Source organism: Rhyacophila brunnea, unplaced genomic scaffold (genome assembly GCF_057557595.1).
Source record: "Rhyacophila brunnea isolate RB1 unplaced genomic scaffold, BYU_Rbru_1.0 scaffold_4, whole genome shotgun sequence".
Lineage (NCBI taxonomy): Eukaryota > Metazoa > Arthropoda > Insecta > Trichoptera > Rhyacophilidae > Rhyacophila > Rhyacophila brunnea.
This window is the reverse complement of record NW_028233068.1, coordinates 24,963,714-24,989,800: the sequence shown is the minus strand read 5'-3', so window position 1 is coordinate 24,989,800 and position 26,087 is coordinate 24,963,714. Positions and strand designations below refer to the sequence as shown.

The following is a 26,087-nucleotide window of genomic DNA, read 5'->3' as shown; positions in this document are numbered from 1 at the left end:
GCAATATCTTGGATACATGAAGTCTGAAAAAGGTTACTAAGAAAAATAATTAAATAAGCCCATTAATTGCATTGTCATCTGTGGAAAGATTCATATTTTGAGCTTAGATGTTTTTTGCATGCGAAAAGAAAATACTTTTACAATGAATATTGGAAATTTAGTCAAACGATAAATATACCTCGCACAAAATTAGATCAAATGCTATACATTTCTATTAATATAAATTTAGGGTACAGTTTGGTTATGAGGAATACAGCGGCAAACACGTTTTGAAAATAGCCAAAATATTGGATTATTTATTGGGTTAACCTAACCAAACCTAACGTAACCTAACTTAACCTAAACTAACCCAAACTAACAAATAATCCAATGTATCGGATATTTTCAAAATGTGTTTCCCACTGTATTCCTCATAACCGAACTGTACCAAATTTAGTAATAAATAAATGAATATAATATGTAAAAAAACATACTTTTAGAATTTAGAATCATTTTTATCTAGAGCCAAAGTGCAAAGTTATGAAGCATATACTCTACAGTCTACATATATGTAGCCAAAACAAAACGACACTAAATGGTATTAATGCATTGAAAATATTTCGTTAACGTTCAAAAAGATTATGTCAAGTATAATAGTAGTGGACAAGTGGTAATGAAAAAATATACAATAAATTAAACATTTATTTTTTTGAAATATGATAATTTTTTTGTTGTTATTAGAGATGGTAAATTTTTTGTGTATGGTTACGTCTAATAGTTATTGACTCTATATTATATTACATACATCTTTCGACAGTTCACAGCACAAACGATAAATTGCAGGGAAATTCTTGCGGTACTCTCAATTTCGTCCATCTATCTGACGGAACAACCACATTCTATCCGGCCTTCAACCGTACAGGTTACCGTTCTATTATCTAACGCTAAGATAGTTACTATGCGGGTGATGTGACCAAAGCGGTATACTGCGGTAAGGGTAAATCAAGGGGAGTATGCCAGAGATGTTTATCTTAGTAACAATTGACGCGTGTGTCCGTCTCCAGTTCCTACTAAATTTCAAATGCGTCAATTCTTTGCCATACTATTTCCCTTGCGGCGAATGTGTCTGTTGCATAATGTACAAATAAAAAAAACTTTCCCAGGAGACACGTTGGAAGTTCTACTCTTCTATATCAGTAATTTTAGCCACGTACTTTGCTATTGCGATTCTTTTCTTGTCCGTTTTCATCAATTGTTATTAAATATGCTACACTCGAGATATACAAATCATATTGCAGAATACATTTCTATAAGTATTTCATTTTTCGGTTAAAGAAATATTATTTTCCGTGTGTTATAATATATACGGAATTCCGTATTGTACCTAAAATTATGAAAAAAAATACTGAAACTATTGCGAAATTTAATGATTTAAATAAAAAATGTAGGTACCGAAATGAGGGTTAAATAATTTATTACAAAAAAAAATACTAAGCAAAGGACAAAGCTCAAATAGTACTCATATATTGAGGCTTTTTTCTGACAAACCACTAGTTGTAGCTACATAAGTTATATTTTGACTAAAATGAGATTTTAATATCTCCATTTAAAGAATGAATGGAAAATAAGAATTGTACATAAGAAAAAAAATTTTGATTTAAAAAAAACTTTAAAAAATATATGTGTGTTCATTTAAAATTTTATTTTAAATAGTACATCGAATTTTATGAAGGTTCTTTTGAGGGTACCTACATTCCATAGTTTTTCGAATAATTTATAGTTAAAATTTTTTTTAAATCAACTGTTGTATACATGTGTACAAGTGATTTTTTGAATTTATATTTAACCGGTTTGAATTGAATACTAACCCACCTCACAACCACTAAGTTCCTGTCTACTGAATACTGAACGAAAAGACATTGTTAAAAAATTATTTATATGTTGTATTTATAATATGTAGTCATAATATTATGGTTTATTTTAGTATATTAACTTGATGAGATATTTTTACTGACTCAACAGGTGCCCTCGTCAGAAAGAAGCCAATTAGAAGAAATCCTAATCCGAAAGATGAATGTGAAATGCTCCCAGCGTGATGTGAGCTCCTGCGTCATGCTTAAATTGGTCACTTATATGAATAAGATGCTCAAAAAAGCCGCAATTAGTGTCGGCGAAGACTTGGAAATCACACAAAACAGGTATACTAATATGATCATAATTGTATACAATTTATATCAATGGTAATAATATGTAATCTTTTGATTAATAAAAATATAAATATAATATAAGAGATAATATAACATTATATTTTTTAGGTACATTGTAATTTAATATATATTATAAAGTATTATAATTTAAAACAATAAATACCATTCATTTTGTATCATAATTTTAGTATAGGTATATACGCCTACGATGACCAAGTGGATAACACGTTGGCTAATAATGCCGTGTATCCCGGGTTAGTATTGAGTATGGACCTTGAGCAACTAGCTAACATCCATTTCTCGTAATAAAAAAATCTTTTAATACAGGCTCCACCATATGGCGGCCCATTTAATCTTATTGGGATCAAATATGGTTTTAAAAAAGGATATCTACTTGCTTGAGTATTTTGTGTAAAAAAAAAAAAATTATGAGTTTTAATGAGATGAAAAAAGTAATATTTCACATCTGAAAACAGTAAAATATGATTTTATAATATTTATTCGCAATTTTATAATACATGCTATCCAAACTATTATTTTCGAATTATAAATTTACTCATAGTTAAAATACAGATAATAAGTACTTATTTTGGTATTATACAGATTCCAGATTGTAAAGTAATTTTTGTTTATATCATGTAGAAAACAATACTACAATATATTTATTATTTAATCAACTGTTACAACAAAAAATATTTGTTAAAATGATACAATTGCTTACGTCTCCGTAGTTTGTGTTAGTAAAGTGTCCATTTTTAGAGATATAGGTCACAGGATCGACCTTGCGGCTGGAAATAAAAAATAAATATTGTTTTTTTTAATTTAATGTTCGCTTTATGAGCGAACGTGGATATTTTACATTTAGTTATTGGACTGAAAATATTTATATTTTTTATACCCTTTCAGTAGGTTTTATAGCAAAGTGTAGTTTGATAAAAACAACTACACATATAGAAAAGCACATCAATTTAATATTATCGAGTCTGAAAATAACGACCAAGCTGAAAAAAATAATGGATTTTTTATGCCAACTGTTCATGAGAAAATAATTCAAATTTTTCGAAATGGATAAATACAATGGAAGTAAAAATAATAATCATTAATTTCATTTCGAAGCTTGTTTGAATAAGCGAGTAAATTCAATCCCGGCGAACGTTTGAAAAATAAAATTTTATTTTAAATAAAAATACGAATTAGTCCCAGACTTTTATTCAAATATATAAAATATTAGTAATAATATATTCGCTTTTCTAAGCACATTGTTTGTATGATTCATTAAAAATACCCAAAAGTGATTTTAAACAATGCAAATTCAAAATTCTGCTAAATAAAAACTATTTATGATTCTTCAACGGATTTTTCAAAACAAAAAATAAAGACCTATTTATTTTTCAGTAGGTACTTAAATACATACTTGCATATTTATTTAACTTTTATTATTAAAAATATTTACATTAAAATAATCATAGCTAAGAAGAATGTTTACCTACCCCCATAATATGGAGTGACCAAGATTCTTAAGAAAATATATATTATGACGTGAATTGCTATTTCTTAATATCTTATAAAATGAATGGTCTGTGGTTATATGGATAGTTTGAAAAAAAAATATAAATAGGTACATAGTTAAAAGAAATAGGCAAATTGAAGCAATCCTGTGTTTGATATTTCAGATATACTTATTCGAATATCTATCCACTATTAATGTAAAATTAAAGCATACATAAATGTTCCTTATATTATATAATATAGACAGCATACGAATGTATTTTTGCTTATTTCAGTTAAAGAGTAAATGAGAAAGACTTGATGAGATAGAATCCCTAATAGTCAGGATTATTACTAACCCTAACATGAGCAAATAGATACACGTTTTTATGTGGCAAAATCATCACGAAAAAACCGCACATTGAAAATTCGTCTTTATTGTTGACTGAGCCAACATAATAATATATGAAAGTAAAACCGAAAAAGTTAAAAAGGCTTAGGATTAAGAATAATCTTTAAGCCAATTAGCAGAAGCTATTATTTTTTAGCAAATTGAATTTGTAGTAAATTTACATTTTTTGTCCGCTTCATGAGTTAAAAGTGTATAAATAAGCATTAAACTCAGATACCTAGATACTTTAAAAAAAATTATCTATTACGAATCATTCCTTTGTTTGTTTGATTCGTTGTTTGATATTTCGTGATTTTCGTATTATCTTCATAAAGCTGCGAATGCCTTCTGATCTTTTTCTAATAATGGGCAGTCGTTAATGACATGTCACACTGTTTGAGACATGTTGTCGTCACCTGGACAGCAATAATCGTCTCTCCATTTGAATCAAATCTGTTTAGATAAGCTCTCAGTGCTCCATAGCCTATGTGAGTTTGTGTGATGATTTTATGTTCCTGGAAAGAGTGGTGGCGGAATTAAAATAAATTTAATTTCCATGATCTTATAGTATAGTGGATGCTGTGTATCTGTTGTTCAATAGCTTTACTGTGTCTTCGTTTAGTTTTTTGTGTATCTAAGAGGGAAGTATGTCTAAATTAAACGTATTGTGTGGCTTGGTTTATTACCCATTACAGGTGAATATTTATAGCATTTAAAAAAATATATAAAAATATGCATCCTCGCATCAACCAAACCTCACTAAGAGATCCGAAGATTTTGACAAAATAATGCAATAAAATAAAATTTGAAAGTATACAATTTCTATTATTATTAAATAGTTTGCAAGGGTGGCGTCGTTGTGATTAATTTCTGATTCGGTAGTCATGTATATTATTATAATTGTGGCAAGTATGCTATAGCTGGTTAGAATTACTTACTTCGCTAATATAATATGCCCTAACCACTATAAACACGACATTGTTAATTTCACCAAACGGTAATTTAATTTTTTTTTGACTATGTAAATGTAACATAATTTTTAAATTATGAAATACTTTTTAAAACTATTTATAAAATATGTGGTTATTATTTTGTGATAAAAATTAAAACTGTTTATCACTACCAATTAAGTACCAAAGCATTTTTTTATAGTTACACCATTTAAAATGTACTAGATTTAGCATAAGTGGTAATTAAGAGTGTTAATATTCAACCCCTGCGTATAAAACATGGTACATTTTTTTGGTTTCAATCTTTTATTATTCATTTGTTGAGAAAATTTTATCATGACTAATCCGATGAGTTTATTAATGGGAAGCTAATATGTGTCTAACTACGCACTGATTTCATATTATACATTTATAACATGTTTAGGAATTACACTTAATTTATTTCAGTCATTGACACCAAATGAAAAAAAATATCTCGCATAGGAAAACTAGTGTAACAATTACGATGAAAATTGTAAATAAAATCACTGTGCCAGTTGCACTCCTAGGCGGAACACGTTTCGATTTGTTTGACGTACGTGACCTTAAAACCTAGTTTTACTTACTTGTTAGACATGTTTCATGAGATTGATATTTTTATCAATGTATTGGCGACCGTTAGCCATAGGAAACTGATACACTTTTCCAGTAATTACTATTTTATATTCAATAATAGTATTTTTACTCATACCATTATTATTTAATATAAAAATCGCTAAAAACTTCGTTCGAATAAAAAATATGTGAGTTTTACAATATTTTTAAATTTATACAATAATTTCTAATGTAGTATGAATATCATATTTAATAATATTTATTGTACAAATAATAAATTTAAATGATGTTTAATCATCTTGTCTCACAGTGCGTGCTACTAAAATGGTCATTTTTGAATACATGGATTCAATCCCGTGGCTAGACAAAAAATAATATTTTTATTTATTTTTCACTAGGCTTGTATGTGATTCAGTGTCAAAACCATGTCGGTAGAATAAATAACATAAACTAATTCCTCGTAAAGAAAAGACTGTCAATATAAGCTCCATCATATACTATGTACCTACATAGATACCCTCATAGTCTGCTAAACTTTATAACTTACTTATTTACTTTATTACGTCCTATTTATTGAAACCTAATTAAGTTCACAGATATATTGAGTAGTAAAAGGAGCTAAATATAGTTTTCAGAATATACATAAATAAAATTATACTGACGTAAAGGAAATTTTATAATATTATTATTACGCGCCGCAAATATTGCATAATAATATATTTCAAGGGTAACGGCCACGGATTTATTTATATTTTAACATTGTTATATTTACATTTCCTGGACCTTTTTATAGATTTCCGTATAATATATAATAGAAATAAACATAACGAAACAATGTTTAATTTTAATAATATACCATCCATGAAATTCAGTAGATTCAATAATATTTTAATAATTCTCACATATCCATAAAAGCACGAAAGTACAAGAACAGTAATTAGTATAATATTATATATTATTATGAAATAAATATTTATAATATTAATACTATCTTAATGTATCTACTATCTTAAATAATATGCTTGATGGAATTTGAATTAAGATTTAAGTTTTGTACTATTCCATTTGAGTTCTTTCGGCAACTTTAGGCTCTAAACGCACTCACCAAAGGTACACACTGATAAAAATACAGATAATTTTAACTTATCTTAATAAATTATTAAAATAAAATATGTAAAAACTTTATGACCTACCTATTAAGTCAAGGATCAAGTATAAAAATAAAATATGAATAGTTGAAGTCTTTGCGCATGAAAATGCCGAAAGGTGAAACCCGGGTCACAAAAAACGACTCAAATGGAATAGTACAAAACATAAATCAATTAGAATGTTAATAAATATTTGTTAAAAAAATAGTTGTAGGTATGTATTACTAAAAATTCAGTAGATTTTTTTATTTGTTCCATTGTAATATTATTTTTTTTAATTTTTAATTTGTCATTAGTTTAATATGACGTTTTGAAAATACTTATTTCTTATTTTATGAAATTTTTATGAGAATTGATGTCATCTCAATTAAATTATTTTTATTATTATTCTGGTGATATATTTATAGACAAATGATTATAATTACACAAAATAAAAAAGCACGATTGTATAAATAACACTTTTCAAGAATAAATAGTAATAACTATTAATTGAGTTAGCATTTATTTCATAGAAATCAATTTGGTGAAATGGTAATAATATAATATATTACTTTACATTCTATAAGATATTAAACTGGTAGTGTTGATAATGGTGTGTCGACCGAAATATCTAATAAACCACGACAATTTATTGTAATTTATAATTTTATAATTTTGATAAAAACTATGTGTTTGGTGATATTTTGCATAATTTAAAAACTAATATGATATAATGAGCAGGTATCTTCCTAATCCAATTTTCATTCAGGAAAATAATAGTGCTGTCTCAAATAACTATTTACATTTTATTATTTTTATACAAAACATATTAGTATTTTAAACGTCCGCCTAACACGTCGTGGGTTCCAGGTTTGAATCCTGGGTCTGGCAAGTATACGTCATATTGTTTTTCAATTTGTGTATGAGTCTATTATAGACTTAATAGGTTGAGCAAGTGGCTGACATCCATTTCTCGTAAAAACAGAATCTGTTAATACAAACCTCCACTCCGTCGAGGCCCATATGATCTTATTAGAATCGAACATGGTCAGATTGTTGATAAAACTGGGTTATAGAGAGCGAGATGAAATATCTACTTAAGTATTGTTTCATAGCTAGTAAAATTGTCATTTTTTAACATATATAATACATAAAAACTTTGCGTATTATCAAAATGGTTTCTAGAAAACTCAAAAAGTTTTAATGTTTTCATCAGTAAGTTAATCTCCATATAGGTTGAACGTTGGATGATTTAATTATTGTCTTAGTTTATTGTACGACAAGATATGAATTTTTGACAATTTTATACAAAAAATCAAGTAGTGTATGTAGGGATCTAGGGTCTTTCATATTATTATCATTATATTATTACAAATTCTTTATCATTGGTTGACCGCAATAAATTTGAAACATACATAATTATTACATTCTTCAACCCTCTCTAGTCTTTCAGATATAATTATTATAATACCAAATTTAACATGTAATAATCCGTAGCTCACACTGCTTTTAGGATAAAGCTCCTTCTTATTATTATTATTATTATTATTGAATTCATATTAAATCAATTGAATGAGTAAAGCACCCACGATTAACGAGTAGTAATGTATCTGCTGATAAAGTCCTTGGATTCGTATTCGGTGAAAGTCATATATTAATTGTTGTCAAAAGGTGTTTGTACCCAAAGCAACCCTATTGGATTGAGCAAGTGGCCAAGCTTGAATAATCTATAAAACATAGCATTGCATAGTGAACTATATTTGGCAAAATTTCCATTGACTAGTAATAATTTTCATTGCAAAGTAATATTTTACACTTTTAAGTCAATTGAAAGTTTACCAAATATATTTTAGTATATTAGGATAAGAATAGTTAAGCCATGGTAGTCATATATAAATTTATTTCCAGTATACGTGTGAGACAAATTGTTCAAACTTAGCTTTCATATAATATATCCCAAAATTTTAATTTTTATCTTTGACAATTAATAATCGTACACCCCTAAGAGATATCATCGCGCTGCGGGTAAGAGTTATATTGCATTGTAACGCCAATGAAAAAAACCGATAAATATGAAATAATTTTAGCAGTTATTTTATATTAGATTAATAATACCTATAATACTGCAGTGATTTTTGGTATTTTATTAAATTAATAATTTTTTACCTTAATCATAATATATGGACAAGGTTATTGAATAATGGCTGTTAGGTATTCAGAAACAGAAGCAGGCAGAAAGAAATTATAAAATAAAATAAAAAAAAACTGTTTGTATTATAATTGTATTTCCAAGTAACCTACTTATCAAAAGAAGGAATCCAATTTTATAATAATTCTTGTTGTAAAAATAAAAAAAAAACAATTTCAAACTAAAATATTCTCTATGTGGAATTTATTTGAGCAGTACTAACAGAACATGGCAAGAGGAATATTTATTTAATATTATTTCTTTAAAAGATTTTTTTAATTATTTCGTTTTAATTTATGAAATTTATTTTTCACCTATACCTATAACGTGTTTGTCTATTAGGTAGGGAAAAAAATCGTTTTATAATATCTTATAATATGAATAATTATTTATATATTATTGTATGTATAATAAAAATAAAATACTGACAAGTAGCTACATAGGTAAATTACAATATAATTTAACTGTTTTCATTTATCATCTATTCTTAGAGTTTATTTAACCAAGTGTATATAATTTGCAATGTTAAATCTTATACTCTCTAATTTTCATTATACAAATATTAGAAAAAAAATCACAAAACTGAGTTGATAGATGTTTTTATTTTTTTAGATTTGTACAGAAAATAAACTTTGACATTTCAAAGAGAATTATAAATATAAACACAATTTTATTTTCGGTGAGTGAATTTAAATGCAAGTTAAATTGTTGAGCTAAAATTTAAATTAACAAAAAAAAACAGCCATTCCTTTTAAATAGGTACATTTAAAAATACATCGTTTGTTACCAACTTACCGCTTGTAATAGAATTGTTGTTTGATTGTATTAATACAGTTTTTCTCGGTGGAAAGAAATGTATATTAAACAACATGAAATAAACAATAATAATGTAATACTTAATTCACGTTAGAATTAGTTCCGTCGTGTAAGAAATATATTAACAACTTGCGTGGGGTAAAATTTAGGTTAACTAGTTCGTTTGTAGAACATGCATCTAGGTATTGTCATGAAATATAACGAGGACATTGAAGATAATTAACACCAAGTCTTAATCAATATAAGATTATGTAAATTTAGTTTTGCCTTAATCTTTATTTTTATTAATAAATTAAATATTAATTATTTTTAATAAAAAGGCCATTTCATTAATTATTACAATACTTACTACTACTTAAAATATATAACTACTAATCTTATCTTTTCGCCATGGGATGGTTATCCATAAAGTGGAGTCTTTAACAAGAAATGATTCCTAAATAGTAATAATTATTATCCTAAGTTATTGGATGCCGGCAATGGATCAGGGAAAATTGAAAACACAACGTGGTTATTTTTCCCAGCCGCGGGATCAAACCTACAATTTATGATTTTGGAGACGACTATTCTGCTAACTATGATACTGTAGCAATGAATGAAATATTGCTACAATTATTTTAAAAATCTTAACGATATGATAATTTAATGAATGCTATTATTTATCTTATTAAAATTTCTATTCATAAAATTATATTATTATCAAAGCAAACATAATATTATGATGTGATTTATACGTATATCTCCTCAGTAGTAAATAGTTTAAGAGCCTAAATAGGAAATCCGGCTTTTCTAAGTAGAAATACAAGTCAAGCCAGTGACTTGTTAGAATGTAGGATTAAGGCGAGATTTCTTATAATATTACGAATGTCCGGTCAGTAGGACGTCTTCGTGGAAAACTTGTTGTACAACTTTCTTCGAAGTATTTCATGATATAGATTTTTAGACCTAATTTTTTCATAATAAACATGTTATGAATAAAACATAATATATCTGTAAGTATTACATATTTTAACATAGAACCAGGGCTTGAAATGGACCGGAGCGCACCGGAGCGCCGTTCTTGTTCGTGAAATTCGTAAAGTTATCGCTCCGTCTCGTGGAAAAAATAATTTGACCGTCTAAGCTAGATATGCCATATAATAGAAAATCTAACACTCATATTTTTATGAAATACACATAAAATTTGATAACTATGTAAATATCTTTAGAAAACTGTCGAGCGCTCCGGTTCGTAAACTTTTCCATTTCGAGCGCTGCATAGAACATGTTTTACTCATGATCTCCGACGCAAAAGCGTTACGAAAAATAGACGTAGAATAGCTATAGATGCGCAGCCCGTCCCGATTACTTACGCGAGCCGATTATTTTCAATTTAAATTCAATCTGTGCGACGTATGGTTCGTCTGTTATTATTACTTCTTTAGTTTTATTATTGCAATTACATAATTTTCATTAAAGTAACATTGTTTGAATCCTTTCGATTCGGTTAATTAATAAATTTATTACAACAAATAAATTATTGTAACAAATAAATTTTCTTTGGAATCTGGACTAGTATTCAGAGAATCAGTAGGCAAAGCATGTTCTATGTTTAATAATTTAAGCCATCAGGGTTTCCCCCCCCCCCCCCGCGAGGCGCAAAGCGCCGAGTCTTTAATAATTAATACCTCTCCGCTTCTCCGTGTGAAACTTGCTACAAATGAACCTGTAATAAAAATCACAAGTAGTTTATTCAATCATTAGTTTTATTGACCACTTTACCAGCTTCATTTTAATATATTTTTGCTCTGCTTTAATACGAACGACTTTTGTATTACCACTATAAATAATAGGTACTAGTCTTATTGAAAATTTAAAGGAAAAATTTGATTATTTTTTTTAAATTTATAATCAGGCTTTAAAAATATCTTATTATATTTGAGATGTTTTAAAATTATGTACCGTATGTTTAATAAAAATAGAATGTTTCATTCTCAGAATATTTTTATTACTACAATTTCGACATTTGTGCTTATTTACGAAGCCATTTAACCAAAAATGAGCATCATCGATGAAGATGGTATTTTCATAAAATAATGTGTCTATTTCAAGTTGCTCTAAAAATCGCTCTTGCGAAAAATTTCGACGCACTAAATGGTCATTTGGTTTAAGTTCTTATGCTAACTGTATTTTATACGCCTCCAAATGCAAATCTTAATGAAAGATATTCCATGTAGTGCCATAAGAAAGTCCAAGTTCATCCACATTTTGATTCAAAACATCGATATTTTCAGCAGTATGATTACGTTTTTGACGGGTTGGATTCTTAACTTTACGAACATTACCATTTGATTCAAATTTTCTAATTAAATTATGAATATTTTTATATTATATTGTTTATTTTGACACTCATTTCAAACAAAATATTAAATATTTGGCGCTCTATATAAATATTATTACAATATTTTGGGATTTGTTATGACAAGTCCTTCCCCAATTTGTGGTGACACAAAAATGTCGGATGGCACTCTGCATAATATATTTTTTTCACTAGCTTAATTGTGATTAAAATAATATTAAAATAACAAAAATATCATTTAAAAAAAATTACGTTTTCATTCTAAATATGCATATTTTCCCCATCACGAACGTCATAAAAACAAATAGAGATAAATTTTAGATTTAAAATTTAGAAACTAAGCTATTATATTATTGTCCATTTCATGGCCGTACGTTTTGGTTATCGCTGTAGATTACGCTTAATTATGCAGTTAATGTACTATAGTTTCATTAGATAGTATATGAATAGAATAAATTTTTACTTTATATTATATCAATAATATAAAATATCATTATAGCTCATGATTCGATGAAGTTATTGGGTCCTTCCTCTGAATCAAATATTCACTGAAAATTAACGTGTGCATTTTGCAGTTGTAAAAACTCGCAATCGCTTTGTTACTATGCATATCAATTATAATCAATTGAAGATTATTTATTTATAACTAATTCAAGCTGAAATAATGACAAATATTTATTAAGAATATTTTATATTTAAACTTGTTCTAATTGTATTTATGTATTCCTGATTTTATTTTAGTGTAATACATTTTTGTTTGTCTATGTAATTTTTATGCAAAAAAATATATCTATTTATACAGTGTTATTATATAATAATATAATATGTGACACATACATAATATATCTAAAAGTTTTAAGCCCTTGATTGAAAAACGTACATTCTGAAAAAATCTTCCTATTAAAAATTTCCTAATTAATACAATTAAATCATTGTAGATAATATGTCATATTGAGGATTAAATTAAGCACCACTGTTTATAATTAGGTATTAATATATAATTGATATTAGTATTATCATTTATCTAAGAATTATTTGTTTGATTTTTCCTATAAAAGTTAATGATAACTAGACTTTTGTCGAAAATTAAGGCTTTGATAGGTTATTACTTATTACCTTATGTGGTTTTCTGTTGTTATTAGCGACGCAGTTTCGATGTTGCAACCATCTTAGGATTCAGTTTATGTATATTGTCCGAATACGCTTATAAAATCAATACATTACCTAGTATTCATAATACTAATGCATTTGACTAAAGTTGAGTCATTTATGTCAAACTGTCGAAGCCAATGTCGTAAAGTTTATATAATCATGTTCACATTATAAACATGATTCCGCTAGTACAAGTTATATAATCATGCAGTTAAATATTGTATGCAATTGACGTACACGTCAACAATTTTATTTGAATGTTAATATTTGTACATAAACTAAAATAAATAAAATAATATGTTTCCATATAATATTATAAATGTGGGTTTCATTTCATTTCAAATATAAAATATACTTTTTTCCAATTTTAATTCATATACTTCTTGTTAAATGAACATTAACCACGAGGACGATGGTCAGTGGAATTTTTGTGAAACACGATGTTTATTATGTATCTTTCTCCATCTGATTACAACCCCAAATCTTGGATTAGATAGAAAGGTTTAGCCTACAATGCATTTGTGTATCGCAATATTAGATTTTGATTATATTATTCATGGATACGAATAAAAAAATACGTTATATTATTAATTTGATTTAGTGATATACTAATACGCATGTACATAATAGTTCAACAGATGAAGAAAAAATATCGAAGATTGTCGACAGCAGATCGGCCGGCGACTCTGAGGATGATCAAGTCACACAACTTTTGCTAGATAAGATGTGGAGTTTTGCCAGTAGCAGGTCACTCAGATGGAGAATGTTCGATGACGCAGAACTGGTGATTGCCAACAGTCAGGACACCGACGGTGGATTGAAAATGGGTAAATGGAAATAGTTTAACAGTATAATATTAATTAGGTTTATTAGATTCCACAAATTATGACAATTTTATCGAGACAACAACTACAGACACATACAGAAGGATATGAAATATGCCTTATTATTTAATCTAATAATATATTATTTCAAACATAATACACGAAATCCAGCATTAACTGTAAAATAGAATATTCAATGTTTTATCGTCTGACAATATTGATGAGTTTTCCTGCCCTCCGCATCCAGGTTCATTATTTTGATGTTATTTAATGTGGCTATCAATACTGGTTATGTGGTATCAGTTTATTGATTAAAAATATGTTTGAAGAAAATATATTATAATACTTTAATTCATTAATGATATGTTTGCTTCATACAATAATATTTATCCACATTTTCCCTAAATCATGTTGTGCGCTGTTGGACAATTTATTAATTTTGAAATATTTTTATTTTAAATTATTACTTTTTCTTTACATATAAAACGTACCATAATGGATGTACCTATTGGAGGCAAAATAAGGCAACACAACAGGCGCAATTTAAATAAGGCATGCAATATTATCAAATATACGCAATAAAAATATTAGCCCCATTTTTTCCTTCGCACGGGAAAAAATGTATTTGCGCATATTTTTGGTTAAGCGGTTCTACATTAGTTGTAGAAAAGGTACTAAAATTTGTGTAACTTTTACACAAATTATTTATTATGTAATGTTTTATTTGATGATGTGTTTTGTAGAATGGACTTAATAAAATCAGCAAATGGCTAACATTGCTCATTTATATTAACAAAAATGTGTTAAGAAACCTTTTCATGAGATGGCCAAGGTGGATCTTGTGTATTTAAAAATAAACCATAGTTTTAAAATGAGCTCATTTACCTGCCAGTATTTGAACTATTATTATAATCGTACAAACTATAGTATTACACATTAATAAAATAATAATTAGATTATACGACTAGGATATAATAAAGTTGAGATATTTCATCGTAGATAATATATAATATCATCGTATAGCTGTTAAAACCTCTGATGAGACAAAATTGAAATTTTACAGAAGAGACAAAAAACTAGGTACCTACTTTATAAGCACAACAAGGATTTTTTTTATATTTATATATCGACGGCCCCAGGAAAAACCGGTGTAAGTCTAAAATCACAAATGTTCAGGAGAGCGAAAAAACTAAAATATTTACGCTATTAAATTCATCATATAAAATGAGTGAGTTTTTACTAATCTTATTTCAGTAAATCAGATAGACCATTTTATGATCTATATTTCTATCAAAATTTAATGGTAATTAATTGATTAACAGCTAAGATAATGACCAAAAATCGTTTTTATTTGGAATAATATTACGCGCTTGATGTTTTGACTCGGTTCAACATGCTTTTGCGCGGACAAAATAGATCACTGACTCCGCACAGCAGACTTATGTTCTGGTATAGAACGGTTTTTTACGTCGCGTTTTTCTTACTCTATACGATTTTAGTAAACACAACCATAGTTATCGTGCTCTTGTACGGAACAACCATTATAGCGCATTATTTAGCTCGAAATAGGACAGCGTGAATACAAAATAATGACAAAGAGTAAGGAGACATATTGACATACAGTTATTTTGTACGAAGTTTTTATTACAGAAAAGTATCTAAGTATGATAATTTTTAAAAAATCAAAAAAAAAATGTAATTATTTTAGTTATTTATATAAATATTGTTAATATGTACAATAAGTAATATAAATTATTCAGGAAATTAGTAATTATGGAAGGATAAAAAAAGTTATGTAAGAAATTAAATTATAACGCAAGTAACTACGAGAGAGAAAAAATGTTTATTTTTATACATAATAACACAATTTACATTAAAAATATGGAAAGAATAATCATAATGTTAATAAATATTTTATGTTAATACAAATAAATCACATTTTATTCATTTTATTGGATTATTGATAACACAATTTATATTAAAAATATGGAAAAAACAATCATAATGTCAATAATTATTTTATGCTAATACAAATAAATCACATTTTATTGGATTATTGATAACACAATTTACATTAAAAATATGGAAAGAACAATCATATTGTTAATAATTATTTTATGTTAATACAAAAAAATCACATTTAATTAATTTTATTGGATTATTGATAACACAATTTAAATTAAAAATATGGAAAGAACAATCATAATGTTAATAATTATTTTATGCTAATACAAATATCTCACATTTTATTACTTTTATTGGATATTTTATACACCAATCGACTATTTTTCCTGCCTTCGAAATATATGTGGAGCCAGTATTGATTGATGTTTTCAAAATATTTTTTTTCCAATTAATTTCTTGTTGTCTTCTCTTTGCACCTTTAGATGGAGAATACGTTGATCGTACATCATTTCATCATGTGTAGTCGAATTGGGATTATTTGGTTTTTCATTTGTCAAGGTATCATTGTCCATTATGATTTCTGGAATGGCGATTATGTCATTACAATGCACTGAAGTGGACGGAATCGCAATATCTTGATAATCATTGCGGTATGTTTGTATTAAATCAGTTTGCGGTTTCGATATTTCATCCATTAAGTAATCCAAAACTTCAGGAGATGCGCATTTAAAATATTCGTCAATATCTGAACCACTTGATGTAAACGAAATTATACTGGGACAGTATTCTGAATAGCTAGAATTGTAATCCTTATCTGTCGTATCGTTAGAATCTGTAAAAACAAAATATAAAATTATAATTTAATACTTCAATGTATATGCCCTATGATTAAAAAAGTAGATAACAGAGTGATACCAGTAAAAAACATTCCTAAAGATGAGTTTACAGTACCTAACATTATAGAATTGCTTATTTTTCAGAAATATTAAAACTTAAATCTTTTCTAACATTTCAATATTTCGTGGTATTCAGAAAATACATAGATCGTCTGCTACATATATAACAAAAAAATATGTTTTATCAATATAAAACGCAATATAATTCAAATACTTATTCCCCATAATTTACTACCTATGAGGGTTAGTTTCTTCTACTTTGATTGGATAGTGTTATAAAACTTATAAACCAACACAAAATCTTTAAAAAAATAAAATCTTCTATTGAAGCATAAAAAAACGGTCCTGTTTGTTGTCAAATTATGTCAAATAATATTACATAAATTGAATTATATTTTAATAAGTGGTTAATACACACACAGTCTCTTCACCAAGAATCGAATAATATTTGAATAGTCTTACGTTGTTATAGTGGTTATATCATATTATGCTTACCTATGACTTCATCGTTGTCAAGGGATTCTTCATTCACCATGTTTTTCACATTGCAGAATACGCCACTTGCTTCATCCAATATACAAGTATAATCTGTAAATCAATACACAAGCACATTAGATACCATGATTTGGTAGATATTCATAAAATATCTCATTTAAATAATAAAGTAGTTAAATATATAAAAATACAGATAAGTATGAATTACAATGAAGAAATGCACAAAATTAAATTATTTTAGAGGGTTGGCGCAAACCAGCAATCATTGCGTTATGCATTAAATTTATAAATTAATCAACTTAATATTAACATAAGCTAATTAGTTATCAAATAGTATTTTCTTTAAATAGTGGATATCATTATCTAAGCGTTTCATTATGAACTTTCAAAGAAACAGGGTTTAATATCAATTTTCATTCAAATCTAATTCTTTTTTATTTAGGTAATTATACAAAATGTAAACTCTGTCCAATTTTACTAGGATTAAATAGCTAATAACTTTCATAATAATAAAACAATCATAATCAATAAGTAAAAAGTATGTTAATGTATGTACTTACCACTCTCACCACTACTAGATTTTTCAAAATTAATTGATAATTTATTTTGAAGTCCACCCGATGCTAAATGCAATATATGTTTTGCGCGATCAGACATGGTATAAGTACTAATTAAATTTTAAAGAAAATAACGATAATTATAAACCGTTGATCATAAAATCATATAAATTAATACCAATTAGGTCACTAGTCATAAACACAAAGATTACATAGGTAGGTACTTAATACTTATTTGTAATTAATGATAAAAATTCTCAGTCGCTAATCAATGGGAAAGTTAAACGAAGAAATTATTCTGTGTACATTTCACCATCTACACGACGTTTTATTTGTTTCATCTTTTCCTAAATTTCTATTATAATAATATATAGGTATAATATAAGGCACCAAGCCCAAAAATTTAAAATTAAAAGAAATTATTCAATATTTATGTAGAAACGAATAAATGCTTCTTTGACTGCATTTTGTATATTTTTGTTAATGTTTTATTGCGGCCAATAAATGTGTCTCTGTGAAAGCCCGCCTAATCCTTTTAGGACATCCCGCCAAATAAAATTATTTTCCCAGGATACTTAGAAGTGAGTAAATTTAATGATTTTGTCTACGAGACATATTTAAAGTGATAATATAATAACAATACTGGCTATATTGTCATATTTGTAAAAATATTATGTACATGTGCTGTACTTAGGCCCACATTCAATAATTTAATGTTTGAATTTATTTTGATCTTAGCCGAAGTCATAATATTATTATAAAAAGTTAATATTCCCACAAAATTTTATCGGTCTTTTGTAAAAACTCAATATTTCGAAGTGTCATAAAAAGGATTACCTATTTAACTTATTTGTGTCATAAATATCAGTCCAAAATTACTATGTATTCCATTACACAAATAATAAAATTAAGTATCTTTACTAGGTAAGATTTGTTTTCTATTAAATAATAAAAATTGTCAAATTTAGAAATAACATTACCGACTATTTTTGTAGGAATTTGTAATAATTTCAAGAGCAATTTATTTTATTAGTGTATATTATGTTTTCCTACTAGGATACATGATGGTATAATACGTATCGAAATTATCGGCAGAGTGCATAAAACGTTTGAACTGAACCTTTTGTTGAGTTTAAATAGCAGGGTGTTTAGTCTCCAATGTAAGCATTCAAATTTTTATGTCTTGTTAATTATTATTAACAGAAAATCCGAAAAATTAAGATTCTTACAATCTGTCACAATAATGACGTATATGTTGACGAACACACACAAATACAGAAAAAGGATCAAATGAATAAATGAGCAATCAAGAGTCTGCGGCGTATTTAGGTATGTCCAACCCTTAAATTGAGATGGGCCGGACATAATATATCGCAGATGAAACGACCGCTGAATGAATGCAATAATCCAGTAGTTTTAGAGGAACGTAAGATAATTAGAATTATAATAATATGCTATATTGACAAGATATTTAAGTTCGATGAAATCACGTGCCCGTGAAAAATAATTAACCAAAAAGAATGGAGAAAGCGTGAGGAGGCCTTTACCACAGTGAATAGAAGCAGGTGATGAAATAATATAGTTTCACAAATTTTAATGCAAATTAATTTGTTTTCTACGAGGAATTTATTTTATATTAAGTAATATAATATTTTCACATTCGGATATAATACTACTGACCAGTTTTTAATTATTAATGCGTATAAATTCTGAAAATATCAATCTTTTTCGAAGATATACCAAAACAAATTACGAGTCTTATGTGATACATCAATATAAAACATGGTGTCTATTCAGATATCCGTGAAAGAGCGTAATAGCAAGTATTATGAGCCTCTTATTCGAAAGAAAGAGCGCACGACACGTTGCTTATTTAGATATGGCTATACTTTTCGGAAATTTCTGTGAACACAAATTTAGTCGACGCAATATGTTGATATATTGCACAATCGTCGAAAACCTAACTTTGTCAATTTTTATGCTAGAGACCTGAAATTTTTACAGGACATGCACAAAAAATATGATATTATAAAAAGCTAATAAAACTTAATACGCTATTTTCAGACTTATAATGGTTTTTCTAGGGCACGTCGATATTATAATAGTTTATCTCAATAACGGGAATGAGGAGGTCCTCGGACGGTTCTCGTGGCGCAGTGCGTAAGGCGCTGGCCTTCCATCCAGGAGCTCTGGGTTTGATTTCCGATGAGGACACAATATATTTATGTGATTTTTTCAAAGCCTGGGTGTTTGTGATTGTTCAAAATTTATTACTAACAACCACCTTGTACGAAAAAGCAAGGATATGGTATTATTAATATTAAAAAATGTATGAAAATGGTTGTTTAGTTAAATAAAATAATAAATTGTTTAACTTAGTTGAGATTTTGGAAAAGAAAATTTTGTTATCTAAGAACACTTTGTACGTGTATAAATATAAATATATCATCAGATATTATAAGTACGTGGCTAACTAGTGACTAGTTTAGTAAAGGTAAAGCATGAGACAGTTGTTGCTGTAGTTGGTATTCTCAGTGGGTTCGACACCGCTTTTCGAGAAATCCATTCAACGATGACGACACATAATATTACAAACTGAATTAAATGATAAGGGCGCCACCCTAATATTCATAAAGAAAAGGGGAAATACATACATGAGCATATATATCAAGTAATTGAAATAAGTACACAATATCATAAAGCACTATTTATCAGAAGTAAGAAATAAATTCAACAAATAATTACACCGTGGTGAGCACAGAGACTGTTTATTTATAAAATATTATGTGTTATGAATTTATTTCGTAATAGAATAGCAGATGAAATAAATTATTTATGAGTTTAACCGATTTAAAATGTTGTCATTAATGCGTATTGAATATACAATTATGTTATGTATTTATTTCTGGAAATCACCAATTATACATTTTAAAGCATATTTTATGTGATTTGTTTTAAATTACTATAATTTAATATTGGTGTATATAAAATGATAAGTGAGATTATTAAGTCATTTATTACAAATGAGTTGAATATGCCTTATTTACTATAATAATGCGTGTATGCATGATCGAGAAAAGGCACGAGCCAAATTTCACACAGAAATATAGAAATTCACATGATTCTTTTGTCATGAATGACAAATTCTTTTGTCTTTCTCAAAAAGTAGTGATTTAAGACTAATCTCCTTTTTTATTTCACAAACAGAACAATGTCATAACAATTTTTAAATCTTTTCGTGTGTAGTAAACACATTAAAAATATAATTAATTAATCATTACTGTCAATGCAATATTGATAGTTCGTATTTTGTTAATAAAGCAGATTATAGATAACCCAATTTAATTAAATCCATTAGACTTTAATTATCAACGATAGTTTCAGTTGTCAGATGGACTTTTTGGTCAATGTACTTGTCATATTTAAAATTAAGGAAGGGGTTAAAAATAAATGATAAAAGTATGTAAATTGATATATTTATATATAGTATAATTTTATGAGTACATATATATTATATTTAATATAAGTCTCTTCATAGGTATGTCTATTGAATCGCCAAATGCTGCTGAGAGCGGTAGAGGAAAATACAAAAACCTTGCTCCATTTTTGGCAGCTGCCGCGATGAAAATTGGATTACTTGGAGGCTTAGCATTCAAAGGCCTGGCCCTTCTAGTGGGAAAGGCTTTACTTGTCTCTAAGGTTGCTTTGCTTTTGGCCGGAATCATTGGGCTGAAGAAATTGTTTTCACATCAGGTTGGTATATTATGAGTTATTTATTACGAATAGCATAGAATTGTTAATCTACTTATCTTTAGTGTAGGATTATTTATTATACTTTTATGTAACTTCAAAATAGCACTTAACCGCAATTATATTTATATTATATTATAAAAAGTCGTTAAATATATTGCTTACGATTGACAAATGATAGCAGATCTGCTCACGGAGTCGTGGGTCTTGGGTTTGAATTTCGGGTTTGATAAATTCACATGTAGCTTTTCAATATGTGGTTGAACTCCAGAGCCTGAACCTGATAGGTTGAGCAAGTAGCTATTATCAATTTCTCGTAAAAATAGTTAAAGTGAACCGTAGAGTCAGTGGAGAAAAATACAGTTAATATGGGACTAATACAAAGCTATTGAGCGTGAAATAATTATAATAACTATGCAGTTGTGACAATTGAAATTGTCACAACTGTCACAAATTGTCACAACTGAACTGAAAAAAAAAAACAATTGAAAAGTTGGCCCAGAATGGCCACATGATATTAATGTGTTGAATAATCAAATAATTGTTCTTGATTGATCATGTTTGAACTAATATCTAATTACATTTGAATATGATAAAGCCAGTGCCTAGTTAATTTGATATTGGGAATATAACAAAATATGTCGTGTGCATTTTGACATTGAAGTGCGTGATCGAATTTGATTTTAGTGTATTCATATTAAATGTTAAATAAAATCTGAAAAAAGCGCTATTGAAGCCTTAGACATATTAAGAATGGTGAAAATAAAACAGAACATGATAAAACAGAACAGCCAGGGGAAAAATGAAACATTAAATTTTATGGAATTTATTTAGGTTAGGTTAGGTTAGGTTTTTTTTAAATGCGTTTATTCAAGTTGCTTTATAGTTTACATCGTTAAGTATTTTGTTTTACATTTGTATTGGATTGCCTTCTTAATTGATATTATACCTTGCTTGTTATGTACAAGGAGAGTAGTTGTCTGCATTTTTATGTACAATTTACAGTTACAGATTTTTTACAATATTAGAAATTACCAAATTAAATTTGAATATTAATAAATTCAAATGAAATATATAGAATAGAGAAAGACATTATTATTAGAAATTAGTTATTATTATTAGTTATTATCATTAATAGAAAGACAAATTAAGTTATGAATTATTGTTTATATCTAATTATTTTCATCCTGCTCCATGCTTCACTTATTTTATGATTTCTTACATGAATTGCACGAAGTCAACCCTTGTCCCTTCGTTGGTCATCGTTCGGTGATTAGGTTAGGTTAGGTTAGGTCATTATTTCGTTGTACCTAGTCACCCAATTATTTTGAATATAATATTATATTGATTAAGATCCAGCAGCAAAGGCTTTCTATCGATTAGGAACGCAGAAATTAGGTATATAATTTGATTTATTTTGGCGTATTGAAAATCTGTGCTATTAAAAATCTATCAACATAATAGAGATAGGAAAATTTTATTTTAATATGAAATTAATATTTTTCCTGAAAGGTCATAGTTATATTAATTGTTGTTCTGTTTTGTCGTCATGGAACCTAATATTAGCATGATTCGATACAGTCAGTGAGTGTGAGATAGATAGCTGAAAAATCATAATAATTATAGATTGATGGATAATTTTGTATTTATGTAAAGTTACAAAATATTAGCCAAGTCCCAGTGCCATCACTGTAAGTAAGTACCTAAGTGATTACGCGATTAGACCATCTTGTCTGTTCTCCCTATTTTGGTTCCTTTGATTTTTGAGTGTAAGACAGAAACCGGTACATTAGGCTCGCTTCCAGAAATGGGGACAGTAACCGCTAATGATAGTTATGTGTAAACATAACATGTGTATAACACGTTTAAAAGGTATATTCCGGAAATAAGATTGTCATATGGTATTTTTGTAATATAGATAATATATAAAATAGTCTGGGAATTTTTATCTGAAAAGTTCAGTTAAAAAGTTAATATTATCTGCAATTATTATAAAAGCTTATAATAACTATATATATATACCCACGTTTTTTATATTACATTAAAATATACGTATATTTAAATTAAAAATAATATAGCTGAATACGTCTGGGAATATTTCTTAAATCCCTTATATTATAAATGTGAGAATTTTTTATTCCCATAAGAATGATTTTATAGCTTTTTTATTATTCATAAATGGCCCCTTAAGGTTGTACAATCACATAATATTCCAAAAAATAATATTCTTAAGTGTTAAAATATTATCTCCAGTAAAAATAATGATTCTATTATTTAAGCCATAAAATCGCTGGGTATCAATACATTTTATGTCATTTTTATAGACCAAATCATTATAAACCAATTTTATCTAAATAGTAATAATTTAACGTATTCTATATAAAACATAACTTATTTTATTTTATGGTAAACCATTAGTATTTTTATTAAACAAAATTAAACTTTTTTTTTAAATAAAAATAGATTCTAGCAAAGTATAAGTTTATGTTTTTATAATAACAGCTATTTTTTGTTGAAAAAAAAACAGTGAAACACCAGTATATAAAACGTACACCACGTCAATCAAAGTTAGTGTGACCGTCTTTTTACCGTGTTTTCAATTTATTTACTTTTAAATTAGTCTAGTCCCGTTTAGACGAGGACTACATAATCTATGATGAAAATATTACACGGTATTTATTTACAGTAGGTACTCTGAATCATAGTTTTCGTGAAATTCTAAAATAAACATAACCACAATTGCAACAATAATCTTGAAAAGTTAACAATCGACCATTATTGACGTTTCTTTCGTCGCTTCTTAAGTTGAAAAATGTATGTAAACGGAGATTTAAAGGTTTTGTGATATACCTTGTGGAAAATATTATCGCGCAATAATATTCGCTATGCGTCAAATAAAGGTTCAATATATTAGGACGTATTTTCCAGGATACAGTAGAGACGTGACCATTTTTTTGCAATTACGCAGTGTGGTCGGACCTTATTATCGTTGTATTCTTTTTCACAGAAACACGTTACCTATGAGGTGGTTTCTCATCCTCATCACTCTCACGAAAGCTCTGGCGGGCATGATAGTTATGGGGGAGGAGACTGGGGAAGAGAACTTGGAAGATCAGATCAGTCAGCTCATGACTTGGCCTACTCTGCGCATGTTCCACAAGATAAGACCTCTGAACCTCAAGAAGCCGCTGAAACGGCGCAAGCTCCTCAAAACATTGAAAATATCTCATCCGTTGATCCGTCACCTACAAACTAATTTATGTCTACTTGATTGATAAATTTTATTTATTATTTATGTTGAGTTTTATTTATTTATTTATAGGTAGTTATTTATTATTTAAAAGACATTTACATAACCATTATAATAAAAATCTCAATGTTTCTAATTTTATTCTGAATTATCAAAGTATAAATTTAACTAAACTCTATTTGGTACTTATAACTTTTTTAATACAGGACAATAGAATTTACGAATCTTTGTTATCAATATATTAATAAAATTGCCATATAAATATTTATTACTTTCTTCACCCTTTCAGTACCTTCCTACCTTTTTAGTTAATAATTCATTCCTATTCTCTTTTTTTCCTCTATTTTACACTTTTAGTAGAGTTCTTCATACATTTTATAAATTCTTTTAATTAGGTATTTAATATTTATTGGACGGTATTTTCTCGTATTATTGTGAAATTGTTATTTTTTATTGTTTAAAATTTTCATGAATAAGTATTGATATTTGACATGTGCTGCGATTAAACGATAAATTGTTCCGAAATAAACTACAAAAAATATACCATGAATTTTACTTTACATTCCTTATACTATATAATTTATATTTAGATATTACTTATATATAAAGTTACAGTAACCGTGTCTGATCCAACGCAGTGACTCAATAGGACGGGGGATTTCTTTTTTGTAAGAAAGCTGTGTCATCAGTGACCATTTTTAAATAAGCATATGGCGATCATTTTGTAATAAAATATAAAACATATAATTATACAAGAAAAAATGTTTTTTCCACAATATAAATCTTGAATACACTGCTATATTTTAACAATGTTTTTAACAGAAATAGTAGATTGTCGCACAGGAAAAATTTTCGTAAAGGATTCGTTAATTAATCTGTGAACGCCACCGGCTTCAACGTGTTTACAAATCCAATGCTTTAAATAATATAACCTCCATTCTGCAACTCAATAATGTATAATGATAATTTAGTTTTTGTAATAGTGTCTACAATACAAATTTATTTTATTGAATACACACGAAGAATATGTCGTCCCCGTTGACTTTGACTATTAAAGGTTCTATTATAAAGATGTATTATAATACAATACAGACACATTATAATATTTTAAATTATGCACTGTGTACCTAAGTACATTTTCTTTTTTACTTAGGATAATTTATTCTACCAGTTTATGTAG

General features: G+C 27.5%; 1 protein-coding gene across 1 annotated transcript; it reads left to right on the top strand.

Moving 5' to 3' along the window:
• The first annotated feature begins 1,435 nt into the window (after positions 1 to 1,435).
• On the top strand, positions 1,436 to 24,913 carry Osi3 (Osiris 3). Its single transcript, XM_085954849.1, is given in 6 exon segments — positions 1,436 to 1,441; positions 2,002 to 2,177; positions 6,811 to 6,849; positions 13,903 to 14,057; positions 21,446 to 21,660; positions 24,665 to 24,913. Coding segments are annotated over 6 exon segments (840 nt in total).
• The last annotated feature ends 1,174 nt before the right edge of the window (positions 24,914 to 26,087 follow it).